Genomic DNA, 23,596 nt, shown 5'->3' with positions numbered 1-23,596 from the left:
GTACATTATGTTACATCTAATATTTTTCCCTCTTCTCTGGGCTATCGTGACTAGTTATACTATTTCGTTTTTTACGGAAAATATTTGTTAACATCGTTGCAATGTGTGCTGAATTTTGCATTGATAAATCTTTTTCCAGGTGTAGTAAATTTGATGTAGCCGTAGCAAAATCGTTGAAGCAACTTGTCTCAGTAACTCCTAAACACTGATAGTTGCTTATTCTAGCAATATCAGGACTTAATGTTTCTCGGTACTGCAACCCTCTCATGGCACAAAGATGTTTCATATTATCTGGATCCTTTGATAGTCCCGGAAAATTGACAATTAGGCTAAACCGAATGCCTACTCCCAGGAACGTCGGCCTCGCAGAGAGATATCCCAACTTTGTATCCCATGTGAAATCTAGCTTCTCATGAAGATAAGTCATAATGTAAGAAAGTTTGCTGAAAGGCAAGCCGATTTCTCCCGGCGAGTCTTGTGTTGAGGACACAAGTACACGAATATGATCATGGACGTTTATCCACACGGCCACGGTTTTGTCATCAGTGACGAATACGCCACGACCGTAAGGCCAGTGCTTGCCATGTAACCTCGCACAGTCATCAATCTCATCTCTATCGCAAAGAGCTATCAGGAGACCACAAGACGCTAATGTGGCACATATCTCTGACGGTTTTTCTAAAACTTCATTCAACGTGTAGTATGTACCACCTTTTTGGTCGGATTCAGGGTTAGAAAATTCGCTAAACTTCGAAAATTCGTCTTTCATCAAGAGTGTGGTTACAATCCTTTCTATTGTTTCCAATTTACCCACTTTCAAATTCAATGGAAGTTCAAATCCTTCCAAATTGCGCGAACATTCTATTACTCCAGATAGCACAAATTCGTCGTTGGGGTCAATATTTATTTCCACTAGAGGCTCAGCAGATAGTTTGGCTGATGAGGTACCCATAAAGTTTGATGTGGGGTGTGTTGGCAATTCAGAATTAACATTAATATTATGAAGATCTTTCACAAGTGGTATCAAAAATTCATTGAATACGTCATACACATAATAATCAGGGGCTGTGACTCCTCCGGGAAAGTCTTCTTCAACAGTTTGAATTATATTTCTGCTATCTGGGAGTTTTTTGACAGCAGGCCAGATGACATCGAAGAGATCGTGGTCTAATTTTGTAATTCTATATTTTATTACATCGAAAATTGGCTTTTTTAGGAACCGTGCAAGTACGAGTGGTGGTGTAGCTCTGTTGGACGATGCAGATAACGGTGTGCGAGCTGGTCTTGCAGATGCTAACAGGTGGTAACATCGTTCCAAGGTGTCCAAAGCTTCAGGTGTATCCAGAGCTCGACGGGCTGAGACTTGATCCTCGGGCACTAGACATTGTCAAGTTAGAACAAGCAACATTTTATTATTACAACAAATAATGCTAAGTGAAATTCTTCATTTGTAGTGCGTTTTTCACTTGCAGAAGCGACCTCCACCCTATATATTTACATACCTTTATCTGAGAACATTTCTTGTGCTGCGTCTTCACTTATGCCATAATCTGCTAACATTTGATGAAAAGGTAACAGAGTTGGATTTTTTTGATATTCTTCAGCTGATTTTCCGCTCTACAAAACAAATCGTCTTTGAGTATCTTGTGTACAACAAATATTATAAATAATGTCATGTATGAACATTTTCCTTACATCATCTAAATCTTTCGAGTTGGCACCTAGTTGTTGAAGTAGATTGTAGTAGTGTCCATTATCTGGTAGGACGGCTGCATAATGTAAGGCTGTTCTTCCTTCAAAGTCTACCGCAGACAGGGTTTCAGGAAATCTGAAAAATATATTAGTAAGGTCAACACGTCGTTGATGATTTTAAACTTTCCCTATGAAATAATTTAGAGTGCTATTTCTGCAAACCTGCCGCCCAAATATTTGATAATGTTGGTTTTCCCGAATATAGTTGCCACATGTAATGGGGTTGCTCCATTGGGTGATATTGGATCGCGAGCTATTGCAAATTTTCGTCTGTCCAGAGCTGCTTGCAGATCTCTTATATTGCCTTCTCTAGCTGCTACGTGAACTTTATTTATTTTTTGCTGAAATTTAATAATATTAATGAATCCTTTTCTTATGTTAAGTAATGTAAACGTTACGTTTTTGAAACCAAACTTTACCATGTAAGTTGGTACATTATCAAGGAACGCTTGCAGTTCAGAGTTTCTAGAATGCCTTCCTATAAGCCTAGATCCTTCCCCGTTTAAGACTAATGTGGCTAACATTTCCATGTTTGCATTGTTAATTAAATCAGTTACTTCTGGATCTATTTCATTGTCCTGCGAAATTACAAAAAGTAATATTAGTAGCGTAGAAAAATATCCGTTGTCCTGTGGCGGTGTTAGAAACTACAATCGCTGACTAATAGAATTACTTGAGAAAGTACAAATATCTAAGAAGCCGGCAAATCAATTCATGACAGTGGTGTTACGAGGTGTCTGTGAGAATACACAGTGCTACAATGATGCTTCTAGTCTAATAAACACCACAATCAACTAATCAATTTACTTATTACCTTCTTTAGTCGGTCGATTGTCTTACTTGATGGTACAAGTTAATAATATACTCACAACTACGAGAACTTCTCCGTGCACTGATCCATCTCTCTGCGTCATACTTGCATCCTGTGAGTCCATCTCAGCTTCACCATTCACTACACCTTCTATAAGACTTTCCTGTGTGCTTCGGCCGTCGGTCACGTTTCCTTAATTAGCAAAATAATCAAAAATATTGAACTTGTCAGGGACCCCCTTATAATTGATTAAAATTACGAGGACTATGTTTTGATTGTTTCGTGTATAGTGCCAGAAGAGATTTCGGGTTTACCTCTCTTGGCACTTCCCAAGTGAGGCAGTTCTGCTGTGCTCTTAAGATTCGAATCACTATATTCAGACTGTGTTTCTCCTTGCACTTGAACATCATCATCATCTTCTGTGTGTTCACCATTGGTATTACCTTCGTTTGAAGCAGCACCGAAATCCTCTGCATCTGCATTGCTTTCATTGTCATCATGATTGGATTCGTTATCTTTATTCCCTTCCTTATGTGGAGAAATATGTTTTGCAGATTCCGCTCTATGATTATCATTTTCATGTTCATTAGTATGCGATTCATTATTCTGAGTTTCTTCTTTTGGTTGATCATGCGTCTCAGGATGTGAGTCTTCATCTGGTTCTTTATCGTCAGACTTTTGTTCTGCACCGTCATCGTCAGTTTTATGTTCGTGCTCATGATCATTGTCTTTAGTGTGTTCGGTCTCCTCATTTTCGACTTTCTCCTCATTATCATTTTCTGTGTTGGTTTCAGTTACAACTTCTCCAGTTTCTTCTGTTGCTGCCTCAGGTTCTTTCTTTTCTTCGTTTAAATTTTCATGACTATGTTCATTATTTTCAGCAACTTGATCACTATCTGCTGGAGTTTCTTCAATATGTTCATTAGATTTCTCATCATCGGCTGGTTCGTTTACGTGATCAGTTGACTCGTTAGCTGTATTTTCTGCTACTTCGTCAGGTTCTTTTGATTCCTCAGTATGTTCCTCAGCATGTTCCTCAGCGTGTTCTACTGCTTCTTCGGCATCACTTGCATGTTCTTGTTGTTCTTCAGTTTCTTCTTCTGCATTTGGTTCAGTTTCTTGTTCTTCTTGTTCATGATTTTCTTCCCCTACTTCTGATTCCTAAAATGCATAAAATAAAAATTCATGCAGATGTTCATAAAAAAGCGACGCAACTTAACAACATTCCGTGATATGTGACATGCAATGCTCACCTTGTTACTTTCTACATTTGCAATGTGATTCTCAATATCATCTTTCGTTTGCTTTGCATCATCTAGTTCAGGCAAATTATTAATGAGTTCATGCGTGCTACTGCCCTTCATCCCACCAATACGATTGTCTGTACTCTCAGAAATTGTGTTAGTGTTAGTATTTGACGAAATGTTTTCATTGGACGCTTTGTGGTTCTTCCTCCTAGATTTTTTATTTAGTTCAGCTATGACCTCAGTGTCCAGTAACTTCCAGTCCCAAGAACTTGGGTAGGCACTTGATGGAGTTCTGGGCGCATCAGGCAGTGTTTTGAAAATATTTTTATCAATTTCCTGGGGCCTATTTATGTAATAGCCTGGTGTTTTATTTTTCTAGAAATCAGAAAATGAGTTATAAGTAGTGACGATTAAATAAAGTATTAGATTGTAGTGAAACTGGCCCAATAGATTTGAGCATGCAGTGTCATTGAAGTGTAAGTACGTAGGTTTTTGTTATCAATACTTACGTTGTCGACGACACTTTCATCAGCCCCAAGACTGACTAGTGTGTTGTATGTATGCTGGTCGTCTCGCATGGCTGCAGCGTAGTGTAGTGGTGTGCGGCCATCATTGTCTACATCGTTTATACCTTGTGGATACCTTTCAGCAATGTACTTCAAGATACCGCCGTGGCCTAAACCTGCCGCCTGTTTATCAGGTTCGTTAGTTGTTTTTAAATTAATCACTCACACAGTTTTAAGAGTAATACTTTTACAAGTTCTATTTGGCGTACAACATTAATAAATGAATTTGGTAAATAAATTGAAACAGGTTTAACTATTTACTTAATTATTTAATTGATGATTACGTGACATTCATGTTTTGGGTCAGAAAATCTAATTTGAAACTATAGTTAATATTATCCACCTTCTGTATTATTCACAGAAGTAAGAAATTAACAAACGATAAAAAGTATTTCTGACTACTCATATCAAGGTAAAAGTGACTTCACCTGTCCACTTTCTTTTATCCACAATTACTTATTTATTGATTTACTTCCAATCAATATCTATAAGCTGTCGTTAAACCAACAGCTGGCAAAGAAGACAGCTTCTACAAGGTTATAGTAACAGACATAATTGCCTGTTATTATAGTATTAGTTATTTAACCTACCTAGGTCCTAGGTTATTATAATTAGTACCTACGTAAGTAAGCTTTCCGTACGTTTTTTCACATAAAAATGATAATAAATTATGTACTAAAACCTTCCTCAGAAATCATACTATCTACTAGTGAAAATCGTACAAAAATTCGTCCAGGAGTTTTTGAGTTTGCTGCGTTCATACAGACATATTTTATTTGGATTATATAATGTGTACCTTATGCATGACAGTCATATTGTTCGCATCCCTACTTGATAGGGCTTGTGGGGGAACAGGATCGCCAGCATGCTTCATCAGACCTTCCAGATCATTCTGTACCACAGCTTGGTGAATGTCCCTGATGGTATTCTGGAAATTAAAAATTTATTGCTTTAAAATACCTAGTTGCTTAAGGTGTTGTATGGTAATATGGTCCTTGTAGATACTAAGCTTTAAGTTCATTTTAGCGTGCGCCCGTTTAAGCTATGATTAGTTTTGCGATTTCAGATGTTGTATAATTTCATTTTCATAAATGTCTCATATTAAATGAAATTAAGAATGGAGGGGCATTTGGAAACAATTAACTTCAAAGATAATACCAGAATAGACCAGTAGCAGCTCAACAATCGCCGCGTCGTGTGTCGCGGAATGCTGCTCATGAATATGAGTCTCAAGCATGGCTTGAAACTAGTCGAGTTCCTCGTCAAAGAGTTACATGAGTAAATCGATAATATAATAATTAACTATAGAGAAATTAATACTTAGAGTAACTCACTGCCTTAGACATTCAATGATCCTCAAACATCTGAGACATTTAATGATTACTTAAACTATTCCTGGGTTAAGTAGCCATTAAATGACTGAGTACGTCGGTTAGACGTAAGTTAAACATACGCTTACCATGATATAAGGAACAGCTTCGAGAAACTTCTTCACGACTGGCTGGTTGGAGACCTCGCTGAGCAGTCGCGAGCCGTGCCCCTCCCAGACCACGCGCTGCAGACGCGCCATGTCACAGTCATGGCACCATATCCTTATGTTGTGTCGCTTAATCACCAGACCTGTGGAAGAATGGAAAGAAACATGTGAAATTGTTTGTATTTTTATAATCTTGCTCGATTTATTTTCTTATGAGAACGAATGGAATTTGGTAAGTAGCGAATTAAGCTGGAACAATTTGAGACATACCCTTGCATTCATTCTTGGTTTATAATATTTTTAATACCTACTTATTATAATAACCAACTCAGATAATGGTTATAAGTCACAATGCATAGTGTGATTAATTTTATCTTTCTGTTAATACATATTTTTACCCGACTGCCAAGGAAGGGTTATGTTTTTCGGCGTATCTTGTATGTATGAGCCTAATATTCTTTATTACCTCATTTCTTCGAAACGGCTTGATGGATTTCGACAATCAGGGTATCGTTGGATTCGTCTTAATTACCCAAGTGTTCTTAGATATGTGACGTAAAACAAAAGCCAACATGGCGGCCGTGAGGCGCCCTAGATAGGAGTAAAAAAAAAAAGCTCGAGCACGGTTTTTTTAGTGAGAATATTTGCTACAATATGGGTAGAAATTAAAGAGCTGATCATGAGGATGTCCATTATGAGTATATCACTGACATATAGAAAAAAATTCTATGTGCAATTATGTTCTTTATTATCCAAAATAAATACTCGTATAAGTACTACACGACGCGATTGACTATGGTGTCTGAACTTAAAAGTGAAAAGTGATAATAAAAGTACTCTTAAGTAAATTACATTACAATGAATTTATTTATAAATAAAGGACTAGCGACCCGCCCTCGCTTTGCTGAACGTTAAATAAGGAATCTATCTACATAGTCGTTTACCTATAGCCCATGCGACGCGTCAACTGTAAAGACCGTTTTTTGTCTAAAACTAGTAGAAATTTTGAAACAGTGTAAAGAGCAAATTTTATCTTCATTTAATGTAGAAAATTAATAGACTATTTAAAAGGATAAGGATTAATACTATTATCTAATTCCTTTACTCTCTTTGTGTTACGCAATCAATCTAAAATAACTGGATCGACGTGTGTTACTTTTTATTATCTTAAAGAAAACACATAGCCGTATTATAACTAACTAAAAAGTGTTAAATAAAAATAAATAAATTTAAAAAATTAAAAAACCCGACTGCTTAAAAAACACTTTAAATAAAAACTGAAGTGTAAAAAACAAGCTTAGTCTAAAAGTGTAGATAGCAATGCTATTACCACAAAATTAAATAATTGTCATAATCAATACCACAAAAAATATTAATCTTAGATAAACATAATTGAGTGTAACAGTCGGGACCCATTAAATAAACTAGACTAAAATCATTTAATATGGGTCCCGACTGTTGCACTCACATTATGTTTCGCATAAGATTATTATTTTTTGTCTATTGATTATGAAATTATTTAATCTTTGTGGTAAATACCATTGCTATCTAACTTTTAGACTAAGCTTGTTTTTTGAACACTTCAGTTTTTATTTAAAGTGTTTTTTAAGCAGTGCCAATTTTTTAATTTTTTAAATTTATTTATTTTTATTAAAGATGTATATAAGTATAGATAATTGTACAATTACTCGTATTCCTCTATGTGTAATTAGGCACGTGGCAGCCATTAGTAATGTCGATGACGCAGCAATCTAATATTGTATATTGGGTCAGGAGAATTCATGCATTTTCTTTCATAAATATTTTTCACTTTGTATACGACGGGCAGTTCTTTGATATTTCAGGACATAGGTGCTGTTAAGTCTAGTTTTTTTTATGTCATCGTTGTCAATTCGAAACATTAAAAGTGAGCGATCACATTGTCGCCCGTCATTGGTTGAGATCAATTGGTGACATGGCAGACCGCGATCGAGCTCAATTCGAATGTTTCCAGTAAAGCTTGAGTAATCACAAACTACTACTACGAACAATACTAGTCCTTCAATAACTATTATCCAAATAGAAATGCTACTTCTTATAAAACCATTTCAAACAAACAGCATATGTTTTTAATCGTCTACGTCAGCCAGTACCTATGTAAAACTGCACCATTAAACCACCATGTAATATCAAACCTATATTTACTCGTATGTATTACATGTCATAGCCTAGAAGTAGCATGTAAGATAAGGCATATAGCGTTACCGACACGCCAGTTGAAAGGAACCGTCAATATGAACTACTTAGGTATACTTAGAATTGCAATCGATGGAAAAGTTCAAGGTGATCGCCATTCACAAGAAAAATAGTGAAAAATGCTTCCCTTTTTTTTTGAATAGACGGAATTCATTAACTTTTGTAAACGGCTACTGGGTTTGGGTCGGTTCACGATATACATAATGTCTAAAGCCGCGATAAAGTTGAGTCAGTACGTCCGATAGTAAATTAGGTTTTTGGATAGCGTTGATCGAAAGGGTGGGCAGAGGTCAAACGTTTGTTAGTGACTGTGACATAATTCAGGAGAAATGGACTTTTTGCTGGTAGTTTTAAACTTCAATTTATACTGTAGCTTTAGTATGAGTTTGTTTTACCTTTAAAGTAATCGAAATGGGAGCGCATTCGGTGCTCTGATTGGCCGGTTCGAATAATCCAACCAATCAGAGCGCCGAACGCGCTGTCATTACGATTACTTTATATGTAAAGCAAACTTGTTCTAAGGGTACTGTGTATTATTTAAAGAATGTTTCAAATAGAAAATCTAACAGTTGCTTCCTAAAAGACTCGGAGTCCTTGGAAACTATACCTAATTCTTAAAACTTTTATTTATTGAATATTAAGTATACTTGTATAAAACTAAGGCCACATTTTGTAACATGAATATTAAATTAGATAATTACAGCAATTGAAATGCCAGACTGGCCTTTAATAATCCATTTAATTACAGTATTCCAATTTAATTTGAACAAGGGAATAAGCATTTTATCAGGTTTTCCTATACTTATAATTATAAACGCTACATTTTTATGTAAGTATGTAACGAAATAAAACGGCACTTTTTTCTCTTTCATACTTTCCATATATTTTCTTCAATCTTTAAGTTTAATTTACATTTGATTGTTATCAGAAAATAACAGTGATCAAGCCCACATGGAAACACAATGATTGGCTATTTGAACAAATAATAAAGTTTTATAGAACGATTAACGAGGCACGTGCCAATCAGAGTGAAATCTACCGAATGCTGATTGGATGGTAGCAAACACCAATACCGACAAAACATTCTAGTTTGCTACAAAGAAAACCAATTAAAAGTTACGTAAATATCTCTTTTTTTTTTGGTCTAGTGTTCGAATGCGATAAATCTATGCGGCCATGCCTGAGATTCTGAGTTTGCTTTGTTTTAGGTATACAGCCTGTTTTTTTTTCACCAGCAAATTTTTATGAGAGTTAGGTATCATTCAAACATTCCATTTTTAAATAAAAAAAAAACGTTTTCCAAAAAAAAAAGAATTACCGACTTCATTGAAGAAAGACGGTTAAAAAAACATTAAAAGGATAAAATTGCCTTTGATTGAGTTCAAAAGTCGATGTTTCTCATTATTGTATGTTTCTTATTTAACACCGACCTCCGAAATAAAAGTTATTATCACCTTTTTAACAGATTTTGTTCTTTGTAAAAAGTTGTTTTTTATTTAGAAATGGAATGTTTGAATGATATGCCTAACTCTCAGAAAAGGTTTGGCTGGTGATAAAAAAATCAGGCTGTATATTGTACAGTGTTTGATATAATTTATGTGAGTTGCGAACGCTATTTTGCGTCCAATTTCTACCAAATATTTTTACAGAGTGACTTGTAATTCGACGTATTCGTCTCGGTAGGTGATAATACAACTCATTTCCTACAATATTAGCCCTATTCCTATATTACTAGGTGTCTGGTCCGAAAGTGGCTAGTTCTGATATATTCAACATTTTTGGTTTTGGTCAAAAACTCCCGAACTACAAAAACATCAAGAAGAAAAACACTAAAAAAAAAAGTAATAGTGTGGTAATAGCTACTGGTTTGATTTAAGTGGTTTTAGTTTTTATTAGTTGCCAATACATCAATAAGCATTTATTAATTCTGATACTGACAGAAATATCTTTCGTTTTAAAATGATCAAATTTTGTTTTGGGTAACTAATTTGGTCAATAGAAAACAGGATTTATTAAAAAAAATATATATAACACTAAGCGTACAGACTATTATAAAATCTTTATTTATTTATTAGCTACCCAAAAACGTCAAATTATTTACAAAAATCTTAACAATAAAATAATAACTTGATCATAGGTAGAGTGTAAAGTAAAAAGGGCAATTTGAAAAACAACTTTATTTACGAAATTTTTCATCAAAGTGACAAATACATATTGTTCCATTTACTTAATTATTTTATTTTATGTACTTACGTTAATGTATTTCTGATAATAAAGTACCTATGTAAGTATGTAATATTTAAACATCATCGCTGACGTGGAACAATGGTGTGTAGATAGATGGGTAGACTATTTCGATAAAATCAATATGGGTTCTATGGAAAATGTGTACATACAAATACAAATACACACATGACCTATTCTATTGTCGTGTGTTACTCAGAAATATGACCTAATTTACAAAAGCGTTAATTTATGTATTTTGTTTTTTCTATGTAAGATACCGTCATGCTTTTTGAAGCGGACTTTAACTTCTTGTTAGTTCTGAAAAAGCTACAAAGCTTGTTTGTTTTTAGGTTACAAAGCACTTTTTATTAGAACCAAAAACATAAAGTATAATTTAGAAATATAAACTTTTTAAGCATTGTAACACAATATGTAGATATTAATGTTTGTAGTAAAAAACTATTATGTAGACACCACTAAAAAACGGTGAAAGAAAATATCGTGAGGAAACCTGGGCTTAGTGTAAGTTTCAAATTACCAACCCGCAGTAAGCAAGCGTAAATGTCCGTTTGAAGAGAGGCTTTACTTATACTAATTATTCTGTGCTTTAGCTATTATTAAGCTGTTGATGATGATGATGAATAAAAAAATAACCTTTTAATAAGTGTAAACAAGACACTTTAAAATAACTTTACACTTAAACAATTGACTTATTTGTTTAATGAATCTTTAAACTTAGGCATTCATAGATTCTTACTAATAACATAAAGCTACTTAATTAACTTTAAAAACTGTTGTTTAAATAAGGCAAGTCAATATACCTTTTAAACAACCCACTGCATTGTCCAAAACAAAAAAGTCTAGTCTTTAAAGTAGGAATCTAAATAAATATTGAAGGCTAGTTACATGTATGTCGACCTGAAGTGTCAAGGACAATGTGTTCTATTATTCAGGTAGACTGAAAGTCAGACAGATAGGTTTTAATGTTTAATGACTTGGCATCGATCGATCACATACACCTGTGCCCTTCACCCCCCCATTCCTTTCAATGTGGGACAATCATCGGCTTGGTACTCGTATATATTCTTTTGTATACTTCGTTCGTATGTAAGTTTCCAATGAGGTTGAATTTTAGGTTTATTGAGTTATGGAATTATAATATGTTAGATTATTGTTGGTTCCCAGCAAGGCTTTTTCATTGTTTATCGTGAAATTTGATATAATATAAGGTGTAAAATTTTATTCACTGTACAAGGACTGTCTAGTACGTCTACATAGCTTCCACAGGTTAAGTTTTTTTTGTTCATATTTTTTACAATAATTACAGGGTTTTGCATATTTAATAGCAACCGAAATCCACTACAGTTTAAACTTGTGCTATCACGAATCTTTCTCAAAATCGGATTATCTAAAATGAGTTAAAATGTAACGTGGTATGCAAAGTAAATTGCAAATCGGTGATTTATACCTACACCATGTGTTGAGAAAATCCAACCTCATGGATCATTTACTTCGACAAGTACACCAAAAGTAAAAAAAAAAATATGGAAAAAAATAGTTTTTTAATTTGAATTTGAAAGTCGAACGCCGTGGGAATTATATCTAGGAACCCATGCAGTCAACTTCGTGCACTAAACTTGATCAAGGCCACCTAGTTTAAAAAGGAAGTTAGTAATGACATGACTCAAATAATAATAAAACGTTTTCTAAATAATTTGAAATGTCAATATGACTGCAATCGATTTTTGTACTTTATTACAGGGACAATGTAGTTAAGTATGAGTAAGCAACACTACACAGAAAGTTACCTATAGGTATATGTAGAACAATTCAATGGATCTCAAACAATTTGATTGCGTTTTAGTCAAAATATTTTTTACTCTTTCTCTCTCATAAGTAGTTAAGCAACTGAGACTGGCAACTGCAGTATTTATGGCAGTCTCATATGGAAGGGTACCCACTACACGACATACACTACTGAGAAGACACACTTTCCGCTTATTTTAATATACAAGCACTGTCGCTTACACTCTTATCAAACCCACTCAACAATCCATAAACTAAACGAAACTAAAATAAAAGAGCTATACTAATAATTTATGACCGAAAACCTCTTGTTCCAATCCGCGTACAACACGAAACGTGTCAGCTTTTATTACGTACAAAATAATATGAAGCGTCGAAATTGGCGAGCAACAAGTTTGCGTGCAAGACCATTCCGACCAAGATTATAGTTCGAGCGAACAACGAAACAGTCCTAAAACAAAGTAGATTGTACGCATAATGCTATTATTGTTATTAATTATGAAATTCTTCAAGTTCCTAGCACGTTATTAAGTTGTCGAGAGTGTTGTGTTTTGTGTTTGGTTTGATATATTTAGGGGCCCCCTTTTACAATGTCTGGATAGCCGCTATATACCAGATGTATTTGAATAGACAACATAATTTGTATGTTATTTTTATATATTTGAACTATCTGTTACATAAGTTTCTATACTCACTTTTCACCATTTAATTTTGAGTTAAAAGTCTCATGTAATAACGGGTGAGCCTATTGCCATATACTGGGCATATCCAGACTCCGTGCTACTGAGAAACTTTCTAAAAACCGAAAAAATAAGTAATTTTTTGCCCGGCATAGGAATCGAAACCGGTCACATCAAGTTTAAAATCATTAACTAATTCCTATTCCGTCGATTGTGCTTGCCTACTCCAATGTTGATGATGTCTAGGAACACAGTAAGTATAATAAAAAGTCTATAAAGAATTAATTTTTATTGTTTTGTTCTGAATTTTATTCCTTCTAATTTCAACGTATATCGCCCGCAATTTCCTTTAGACTTTCATGAATACGAAATGTGTAATTTTATTAATTTAACGGCGGAAAACGAACATTTTCTTTCGTAAGTAATAAAAAACGGTTACGTCAGTACTGCACTGTAACTGTAAACTGTAATACATAGTGAATCGATGACCTTCGTGGATAGCTTACAGGGCAGAATGACCAATCGTTTTTGGGAGTTATAAATACAACACTAAACTACTTATGTAAAAAGGGGTGTGCCAGAGTAGAAAGGCTTCCATAAAAATAAATATTCATGACCACGCAACACCCCTGTAGCCGAGCCTCACGTTAATGAAATTAATGTATGAACGCCTGTAATATCGGAATGGACAAGCCGATGACAGACAGTGTCGTGCCAGAGATGTCATGCAAGCATTATCGATGTGTGCTGTGAGTTGCTATAATTATCACATTTCGGTTTAATGGAATGGAATATGTGAAATATTTATTGATGGCGGTAAATTTCCCGTATTACTTACGAATTTACTCAAAATAGTAATGTTCCGTTTTGCGGTGGTTAGGCAACCGGCCGCGTAACGTGTGGCGGGTTCGATTCCGACACGGAGCAACTCTTTGTGTGGATCACACATTGATGATTGTGTGATCCACACTTGTTGTTTCGGGTCTGGATGTCATGTGTATGGCAACTTGTAAGTTTATTACTTCTTTACGACAGAGAATAAAATCATAGTGTGGTGTAACGTTTAAAAATAATGGTACAATATAATATGTATTGTATCGTAGTGTACTTATACGAGTCTTATAAAACATTTAAGTGCATGTTCATGTATGGTGTATGAAACAAACGTACATACTTTACATTTTCAGAACTCTAGTAATCAATAACTTGTAATCAAAATTAGGTTTTAATACTACTGATGAAAGTTTCAATTCATTTAAAAGTTTTAGGTACTTGTTTTGTATATTTAAATTAATTTATTCGTCCAGGGACTGCCAAACTGATAAATTATGGATACAGTAAATAAACTACTTAGAAATGCAGATTTGTTCAGCTGAAATCTTACGGTTCAACACGAACAGACTAAGCGCCTGTTTCACCACCTTCATAATTATTGGTGCCTGATAAACTTATGTGACAAATAGTTCATACAAATTACGTTCTTAATTCAAAGCTATTTGATACATAACGGCTAATCAGACATTGTGAAACAAATCCTTACTAATGTCTGATCTCCTATATATTTTGTTTAAGTTTTTATTAGATTGGGTTGAACATCAGCTTTGTATATTTTTTTGTATGAAAAAGTTGCCGCACACTAGGATTTGCCCCTGTGGCGTGGGTGCGTTTACAAACATACAAGTTAACATGCACATGATACTCAAATCTGAAACAACTATTTGTGGATCAAACAAAGAGTTGTTCCGTACGGGAATCGGACCCGCTATACGTTAAACAGCAGCCGGTTGCCCAGTCTATATAAAATGCGCAAACTCTGTATTGTATAAACCATTTAAAATTTTAATCATTTGATTTATAGTTGGATATAAATCATAGCTAAAACGTGCCTGAACATGGTTTTTATTATGTATTATGTAACACAAGGTATAATCCAAAAAATAAATTAATGCAATTTCAAGACCATAAATTGTAGGGTTTTTTAAATTTGACTACCATAAATATGTCTGCTACGTCCGACAGTACTTCAGTGGTGAAATACTTATCTATGTAGTTGTAGAGGGCACAACACGAATAGTAGGTAGGTAACCAATCTAATAACTCGTACCTATTTTATATGTGCTAAGGTTGAAAATAATTTATTAGTCTGCACATTTTAAATGTACATATGTTCGTATGATAGTATACGAATAGGGGTATTATTAACGCTTATATTATAACTACGTTTAAATTGGGAATGTTTTTATTTAAGGAACAAATGCAGTGATGATAGATGGATGGTATAAGTGTGGGAGAGGCATGCTTTGACACAAATGGCCTCACAGAAAAGCGACGTGACGCTTGCGTTGTGTTTTGTTGTGTGAGTGAGTCAATTATCCCCCTTCCAATTTATCCAATCCCCAAATCCCCACTTTTCTAACCCCAAAAGGCCAGCAACAAACTTGTAACGCCTCTGGTGTTCCGGGTGTCCTTCGGCGGCGGCGATTGCTTACCATCCAAGTTGACTCGGTAACGGTACTGCAGGAGTTTATATAATTTTAAAATGTTCTTACTTTAAAATATTTAATGTTTGTTTAAAAACATTTATTTCAACAACGAAGCTCCATTCTGCATTAACAAGATTAAGCGAATGATTGATGACTAGAGCTACTAAACTCGTTGAAAGAGCGACAGACGAACTTTTATTACATATTAAATCCTACACTTTGACGTAAAGAGTTCCCTTAACCTTAATCCCAGCGCCCCATTTACGCCCCAAATAACTTTAGGTACCCTAAAGTACTGAAATAGGTCTGTACCTAATGTCCTCATCCCTAAGTCTAGAAATACAGCTTAGAATCTAGGTCAATCTAATTTTACGCGTAGCTTGTGACACATTCAATAATTTGTTGTAACAATTTACAGAGAGCTTTTAGAGATAAAGTGATTAGGCTTGAACGAGGCTTTTTGTTGTTAACGTAAAGACGATCTTAAAATTATATAATCTTAAGATTGAATTTTCCTCTGTACTTTAGTGAATTGGTTTTAGTGCTATTCGAAGGAGGGCTAGGTTTTCTTATTTACCAGGGATCCGGCTCGAAGGGCAGAAGTAGGAACAGGGTGGTTTTTAGTCAGTAAGAGTCACTCCCTCTCGCCTCGCCCAAGAAGTCATTGGATGATTTTAGAAATAAATCAATTAATAGTTGCTGTAAATTATTTAGTTTACCGTCTAGTAGATCGTTGTTTCAATGAATTCCAAGATAATAAGTAAATTACATTTCAATGATATAATAAAGAAAATTACAAGACATTTCAATGCTATCTTAACCAGATTTCTGACCAGAATTATTATCTTTTTTCATTATGGTCGACACTACAATCAAACATTAATTCCTTTTAAAATGACCTAAGACCTAACTTTTAGTTTTCCGTGATATAAACAATTTAAAGTAAGCAACGAACTTGCATGCATATTGCATACCACATCACATGCTAACTAAATTCTTTGCATTATATTCATGTTCGAATTTCAAATAGAATTTTTTTTTTTCTTTATATGGCCAGTATTTTTGTTTGATGTGCCAGTAATTGTTGTCGTGTGGAGCTGTGTCACCGGCCAGGCTGCATGTTTTATGGGAAAATGTAATCGATATGATACAATCTGTCAGTGCGGTGGACGTTCGGTGTTCAACTCTTTATTTTTATTATTTGTTTTTATTTTTTTAAAAGGGTATTTGAATTTGTATGTTGTTCTAGAATTTGAAAGAAGATTGAGATTTTTTTTTAATTCGTTTTATGTTCGATCTTCACAGACTCGTGGTCGTGCCGTTGTCATATTCTTTTTTTACAAGAAGTCTAATATATTTTTATAGTAGGTACCTATGTTACACACTACAATTAACCACAATAATAATTATTACTACAAAAATAACAGATTGGGACTTCAAAATCGGTGTTTAGCGACGACTGATAGACTATAGACTACACATGAGATAATTTGTGAAATAAGTAATTAATTGTCATATGGTCTCATGGTCCTATTAGTAAATGAGCTGTAATGTTAAAGTTTTGTAAGAATTTTGGATAAGATTCAATTATTATAATTAGCGTACAGTTTAATACATCTTCCATATTATAAGGACTTGTTTCACAATGTCTGGATGGCCGCTATGTATCATATATACTTTAATTAAGAACGTTATTTGTATGCACTATCTGTAACATAAGTTTATCGGGCATATATTATGTTTATGAAGGTGGTGAAACAGTCGCTTTTTTAAGGGGAGAAAATCATCCAATGACTTCTTTCGCGAGGCCAGAAGGAGTATCAGACTCTTACTGACTAAAAACCACCTCGTTCCTACTCCTGATTTTCGAGCCGGAGCCGCAGTTTAGCTAGGAAGAGAGTATCCTAAGTTAAGTAGTAGTTGTATAATAACTTTTCTAACGACTATACTCGAATGAGTTATTCATCAAAGAACGACAAAATAGTTCAACTTCTCATTAGCGATGTGTCAAGGCGCACAATTTGTAATTGTCAAAGGAAATTTGCTACTGTATTTTGTAAACGCGCTTGGGTATATTTTCTTACAATCGTCTAGAATACAATGTAATGCATAACTTTTGAACACTTGGCATATTAGCTGCTGTATGCTAGAGATACTTAATGATTACTTAAACAATTCCTTAGTAACGATTTTGTTCCGATAACAATCGCTAAGGACTGGGTTAAGTAACTATTAAATGACTCTGAGTACGGCGGTAAGAGATGTATGATTTTTTTATTTACTCTTTACGTTACGAATAGACTTGTTTTTTGTTGAAATTACGCAACGCAACGTCACGCCTTTTATCTCCGAAGGGGTAGGCACATTACATATACAATGTACAATCACTTTTCATCATTAATGTGTTATAAGTCCCATGTAGGGGGTAAAAGGGTTTGTTGAAATTGTTTCTTAAAATTATTTATTATTATCAAGATAGGATTAAATTAGTATTTGAAAAACATGCTATGTTATAAAAAGCAATGAACTGTGATAATATTTATGTCAAACATGATAATTTTGCCTGCCTTTCATAATAATTGGGGTTGAAGCTCGGACAGACTTAATGGCTATGTCATAAATAAGTGTATTTTTCAAAAGCTAGTTTTTTTTTAGTAGTTGTGTCCATAAAAAAAAAACGATTTTAAACGACACAATTGGATGTATTAAGTCATTAAAGTTAACCACATATTCCTGCAATATTTATGCTCCATTCGAAGCTACACTCTGAAACGAGCACCTAGCTTCACTGACGGACAGACTGACAGAGTGACAGACTATTATTTATTTCTTTATTTGTTGACATTTCAAAAGTGCTTATTTATGGTTTAATTGGAATAAATGATTTGACTTTGACTTTAACTTTGACTTTGCTCATCATTCGTAACGTAAAAATTTAAAACTTCATACGACTAATAGGTTCATTGCCTATGGGCTCGTGACTTATACAGGGTGCTTCAATTCTCGATAGTTGCATCGAGTTTCGTGTGCAAACAGTGAAATACAATGTGAAACTTCTTTTACAATGACTTGGAAACTTTAAAGGTGATTTCTGACTGCTATATGTGTTATGGTGCTTCACCACCAGAGATGTGCTATGCTACGTTGCTGTGAATGCGTTTGACTTCCACCAATTATATTCTTTGGTACACATAGCTTAGCACTGATGGAAACGGACTCAGCTAAGCTATGTTTTTTATATGGAAAGATGCGTGTTGTGGATTGGATGGCTTCCCTACTATCGATACATAATACTAATACATAATCGATGCTTAGTATCAGTGGAAACGGTCACATAGTTTCACAGCTTAGCTATTACATCTGCGTAGCATAACTACATAGCACATCTCTGGTGGAAAAGCACCCTTAGAAGGCTGTTTGGAAACTATCGTTTTTGTTTTTATTTCAAATGGTTTTGTTTTTGTGGATTCCATATTGATGCGGTTTGTGTAGCTTAGGTAATTCTTTTTTACAACTGATTGCAGGCAGCAGTGAGTGTACCTAAACTCAGTTACATTACCGAACCTATGTTAAAATTGGTATTAACACTATGTTTTTTAAGGTAAACTGAAAAATTACAAATACTGAGAAGATTTTGGTTCTTCTAAAATTGCGTCCACGTCTTGTCGTGATGTGACGTCACATCATGTCAAGTAGCACGAAGTCTAGAATTGTGACCAGTATATGACAACAAGCTTACCCCCTATTAAATGGCACTTACACAAATGGTGAAATGTCGGTGTACATTTGTACAATGGCATTACGTGTCGTATGTGCAACTGTGCCTACCTCTTTAAGGATAAAACACGTGCCGATACGAGTTTTTTAAAGTTCTAGATTAAGGGTCTAGGTTGTATAACTCTAATAGATTTTATACCCTCATAATATTACATAGGTAAGTAAATATATAGGAGGATGTTTGCCAAAATATCTACTACGTGTAATATAAAGATAACTTTGATTAAGACCTTCTATCGTTGTTGTAATGTGATAGAATTAACAACAAGCAGCTATTCTATTTTTGAATTAATCTTGGAGACAATGACCCAAAGCGTTATCCTAATAGGCACAACTTAGGACTATCAACCCTATTACAGGGTTAATAGTGGTGATAATTCCTTGTTTTTCTTTCAGTAGTTAAAGGTTGACACAATTTCCTTAGCTTTTATAAATGACACCCTTATTAACAGCCGACGGCTGGCGATGTAAATGCATGCGTTAGTTCAGTGGTGAGCTTGAATATAAACAAAATTGTTTTTTTTTAAATAAATTCTTTTGCATTATTTTAGTTGCAATTTTATTTTGTTTTTTAACACATTAGACGCCATGTCGGACAACGTTATCCGACACTAGTGGAGGAATAGCCTTTAACAGATTTTTGTTGGCAATGAAAGGCTTAATTCTTCGGGCTTAGTCTTCGGTTATTTGTTATTCGTTTCTTACAACGTAGTTAAGAATATGTCAAACTTTTTTTTACGCAGAAAACAATTTGTAACTTATTATTTTGAAAATTATCAAGTAAAGTTGAAGCTTGTTCAAAATGCCACTAGGAAAAAAATTTTTAAAAACATTTTTCCAAAAAATCTTTAAACCTAAAACGTAGCTTTAGCCTCACAATCCATCACAACAATCAACACCCTTACTTCCAAAGCACCTAAAAAGAAAAAAAAAACCAAAAAAAAAAAATCAAAATGCTCAACTGACCTGCGTTCTTGTTGTCGCGCGCCATGGCGTCGGGTAGCGCGAGCAGTTCGCGCGCTTGTCCGCGGTAATGTGCGGGCGTGCGGCCGGCCGCGTCCCGCGCGCCCCGCGCCGCCCCCGCGCCCTCCAGCAGCGCGGCCAGCGAAGCAGAGTCCCGACTCACCGCCGAGTAGTGTAAAGGCGTACGACCTTCCTGTGACAATGTATGACGTAGACCAACTAGGAGCGGTTCTAGACTGAGATTGCGAGATTGTCACGTTACCTACGACACGCTATTTTTATAACGGGACTAATGGTATAGTTGGCACTTTTACTCTGTCTTTTAGAAGAATCGGAAGGAATAACAGATAATTAACAGGAGCTACGCGTGTATTTCTTTCTAGTTCGAGTTTAGAAAAACATTTTGCTATTTAACTATTTTAAAAAAATACAGATTTTCTTCCATCAGGATACTAAGGTATCCTCTCACGTATAGGTACCAAAAACTACGTGCATACACTCCCAAAGTTATACAGGTACTAAAACGTTTAAAAATTACTACCAAGCTTCCAAAACTACTCACAGAATCCTTCTGATGCACCAGCTGCGGGTAATTCTTAACGAGATACTCTGCGATGTCCATGTAGTCGTAGAAGACGGCTTTATGCAGCAAGCCGACGCCAGCCTCGTCCCTGCACATCACGTATTTACGCCGGTTGTAGTCGCTCTCCAACAACTCCTGGTAAAACATTCAACAACGCTGCACTTACGTAAACAACTTTACTTATCGTGCTACGCTTCGTAGCGCTACGGCGTAGCAATTTGCTACGAGATGTTTGAGTGGAAATTCAGCTTAGTTTAAAGTTTGTAGTTGTATTTTAGTGATATGAAACTGGTATTGCTATTCCATTATTTCTATGTAGGTACCTAAAACTAAATATTTACTTTGATGTTACATGAGTTACACGCTACAGTGTTTGCGTAGTGCTTGTATTTGAGCCTGTCTGTGAAATATGATGAATGGAGTACCTCGGAAGTGTGCACATAGTTTAAACAGCTAGGTACTAGGTAGTATATTTATGTCCTTTACTTAGGTAGAGTAAACTAACGACGACCTGGTTATATCTATGATTTTTATCTAGAATCCTAACACAGATTCAAGGTACATTACCAGTAATACCTGGAGCTCAAGCAGGGAGCCTTTCTCGACGGCTGCATGGAGGGCATCACACTTGGCCACTAATGTTCCTAAGTGGTTGGATAGCGCTAGGCCTTCGGTCTCGGCGAGGAGGCGCCGACCCTGGCCAGCCAGGACTGCTCGCTCCAGCCTGCTCTCAGCACCACCGCGTGCCCACTGACGAAGCTGAGCTGCTGATACTACGCCCACCACTAATGAGAAATGTGAAGGTCGATTTATTATAAATTATGCGATTAATAGTTATATTTAATGCTTCGTGATTTATGTGAAACTGATAAGTGTACAGGTGGCCTTGAGAGACTGCTTGCAACTTACACAACTTATTATTTTTTTAGAAACACGTAAAGACTGCTATTATATGAGTCTGAAAAAGCATGTTAATAATGCCGTATTATACCTGTGCCTACCCTTTCGAAAATAAATGTACATTACACAAATATGAGTCTGAATACTTTTAGCTAAATTATTTGATTAAAAGATATACTAAATACTTCGTAATTAATGTAAAACTGCTAAGTCTACACGTACACTGTAACTCAAATGCAACTTATGCTACTTAAAAAGAAATACAAAAATTCTGCTATATTATATGAGTCTGGAAACTTTCAGTGATTGACTATTTCATGAGCACATTAATAACGATGTCTATGTAGATAAGAAATAAGAATTTATTTTATGTTAGTCTAGTTTATTCTCTCGGCTTTGCTCGTGTGGATTACAAACTTTGTAACTAATAAAAGTCGCCTGAGTTACTCCTTAGTACATCAGCTACCTGCCAATAAAAGTCCCGTCAAAATCGGTCCAGTCGTTTCAGAGATTAGCCAGAACAAACAGACAACAAACTAAAAACATAATTAAAATTTTGGTGTATATGTACATACGAATGTATAATACATATAAAGTATGTAGTTAATAGCGGTTATTTAAATATTACAAACAGACAATATAATTTATTTATTATTTTAAATAGGAACAACTACTTATTATTTGGCTATTTAAATGTTAATTCCTTACATTTATAATATAAACAGAAATCTTCCTAGAGACTTTCCTTGATCGAATTTTGTATTCAGAGAATAAAATAACTGTGAGTATCAATATGTATACGTCTTACCAACACAGGAGAGATGATAATAATATTGTATTTTCTTTATCGTTCAACTTTTAAAAACACAGTCTATTGCAATCATTCGATGTTCAATTAACTTAGCAACATTTTGAGAAACAATTTATTAACAAGATAGTCTTACGGTCAAATACTTAAACACTACTCAATTTCCAGTTCTCGTGCCATCTTATTTTTATTTTACAAAGAATTTGTACCGACAAAACAATTTTTGAGAGCGTCTTTAAATAGAGTGGCGTTTGAGTATTCGACCGATAATATCCAATTTAGCGAAACACGTTTTTTTAATTAAGTGGAGAGTAGTTAAGTTGACGGTAGCGAAAACTAACTGGAAGTAGTTACGAACTGTCGGCGTTGGTGAGGCGATCGTCTTCTGTTGATATTGCCACCAGTGATTTACTGATTGACTGTATACAGAGTGATTGTATTAGGGCTTTGAATTTTTAAGCGACTTCAAAAAAAATCAGGAGGTTCTGAGTTTGATGTGATGTTTTTAAGTTTGTGAGGGATTATCTCGTGTTTGGCTGAAACGATTTTGATACGGTTTTCAGCATAGTATTTTTCAGAATTAGGAGAAGGTTTTAGGTATATTAACCGACTTAAAAAAATGAGGCATCGAAAAATTGAGCTTTAAACAAGTAAAAAAATCGCACTTTAATATTTGATGGCGATTCCATATATACTAACATAACCTAACGCCTCTCTCCCATGGGAGTAGGCAGAGACACTGGAATGTCATATATAAAATATCGCTACGTATAACAATCTAAGTAACTCTAAAAATCCATCAGCCGTTAATAGGATTAGTAACCTTGAACATCAACAATAGATAGAGTTATTATACGTAGATAAAATTTATAGTAAAAATGTACTTTGTTTGAAAGGCTATCATCAGGGGTTTTATTATTCCGTCTAGCCCGATCCGCGTTTCTTTTAGTATCAATTCTAAGCTTTTTACGACGTCCTAGATTGATAGTAGATACTCATATTGAGAATAGCTAATATTATCAGTCTGAAACATTTTTCTACGAGGTTTTACATCATAATATTATTTTTTCTCAAGACGAAACTGGGGTAGGCTTTACCCCAAATTTTTTTATAATTATAAATATAGAGCCTCACTCGTTGGTCGCAGTTGCGATTGCCGGACAAGGGGTCTTGGTTTCGATTCCCGGGTCGGGCAAAGTATTACTGGGCTAATGTTATTTTCGATTTTTTGAAAATAATATTGTAAGCACGGAGTCTGGAATTGTGCTCAATATATGGCAAT

At 34.9% G+C, this 23,596-nt stretch overlaps 1 protein-coding gene across 2 annotated transcripts; it reads right to left on the bottom strand.

Annotated features, from left to right (window-relative positions):
- Positions 1-2: 2 nt before the first annotated feature.
- LOC118268982 (uncharacterized) lies at positions 3-20,702 on the bottom strand. 2 transcript variants are annotated; one of them, XM_035583840.2, is made up of 13 exons: positions 20,586-20,702; positions 20,027-20,216; positions 5,836-5,996; positions 5,173-5,304; positions 4,320-4,499; positions 3,817-4,185; positions 2,878-3,724; positions 2,622-2,755; positions 2,172-2,330; positions 1,915-2,093; positions 1,696-1,828; positions 1,503-1,617; positions 3-1,377 (listed from the first exon to the last, which is right to left on the bottom strand). In XM_035583840.2, exons 1-13 carry the CDS (start codon positions 20,700-20,702, stop codon positions 17-19), a joined length of 4,077 nt encoding a protein of 1,358 aa, XP_035439733.2. In that variant the 3' UTR covers positions 3-16. The 2 variants fall into 2 exon arrangements, with proteins under 2 accessions (XP_035439733.2, XP_050554988.1); XM_050699031.1 differs by lacking the exons at positions 2,622-2,755; positions 2,878-3,724; positions 20,586-20,702 and having other exon boundaries at positions 20,027-20,183.
- Positions 20,703-23,596: the final 2,894 nt, after the last annotated feature.

Source organism: Spodoptera frugiperda, chromosome 2, assembly GCF_023101765.2.
Source record: "Spodoptera frugiperda isolate SF20-4 chromosome 2, AGI-APGP_CSIRO_Sfru_2.0, whole genome shotgun sequence".
In the NCBI taxonomy this organism is placed as follows: Eukaryota; Metazoa; Arthropoda; class Insecta; order Lepidoptera; family Noctuidae; genus Spodoptera; species Spodoptera frugiperda.
Note: the sequence above shows the minus strand (reverse complement) of the source record. Positions and strands in the feature narration are given on the sequence as shown.

What these genes read in the sequence shown, in the direction of transcription:
- LOC118268982 (XM_035583840.2), bottom strand. Translation starts at nt 20,702, where the DNA reads ATGTGCAGGGACGAGGCTGGCGTCGGCTTGCTGCATAAAGCCGTCTTC. An exon ending in TGGTGCATCAGAAGGATTCT is followed by an intron (nt 20,217 to 20,585) that starts GTGAGTAGTTTT and finishes ACATTGTCACAG; the next exon opens with GAAGGTCGTACGCCTTTACA. An exon ending in ATATGACTGTCATGCATAAG is followed by an intron (nt 4,500 to 5,172) that starts GTACACATTATA and finishes CCTGATAAACAG; the next exon opens with GCGGCAGGTTTAGGCCACGG.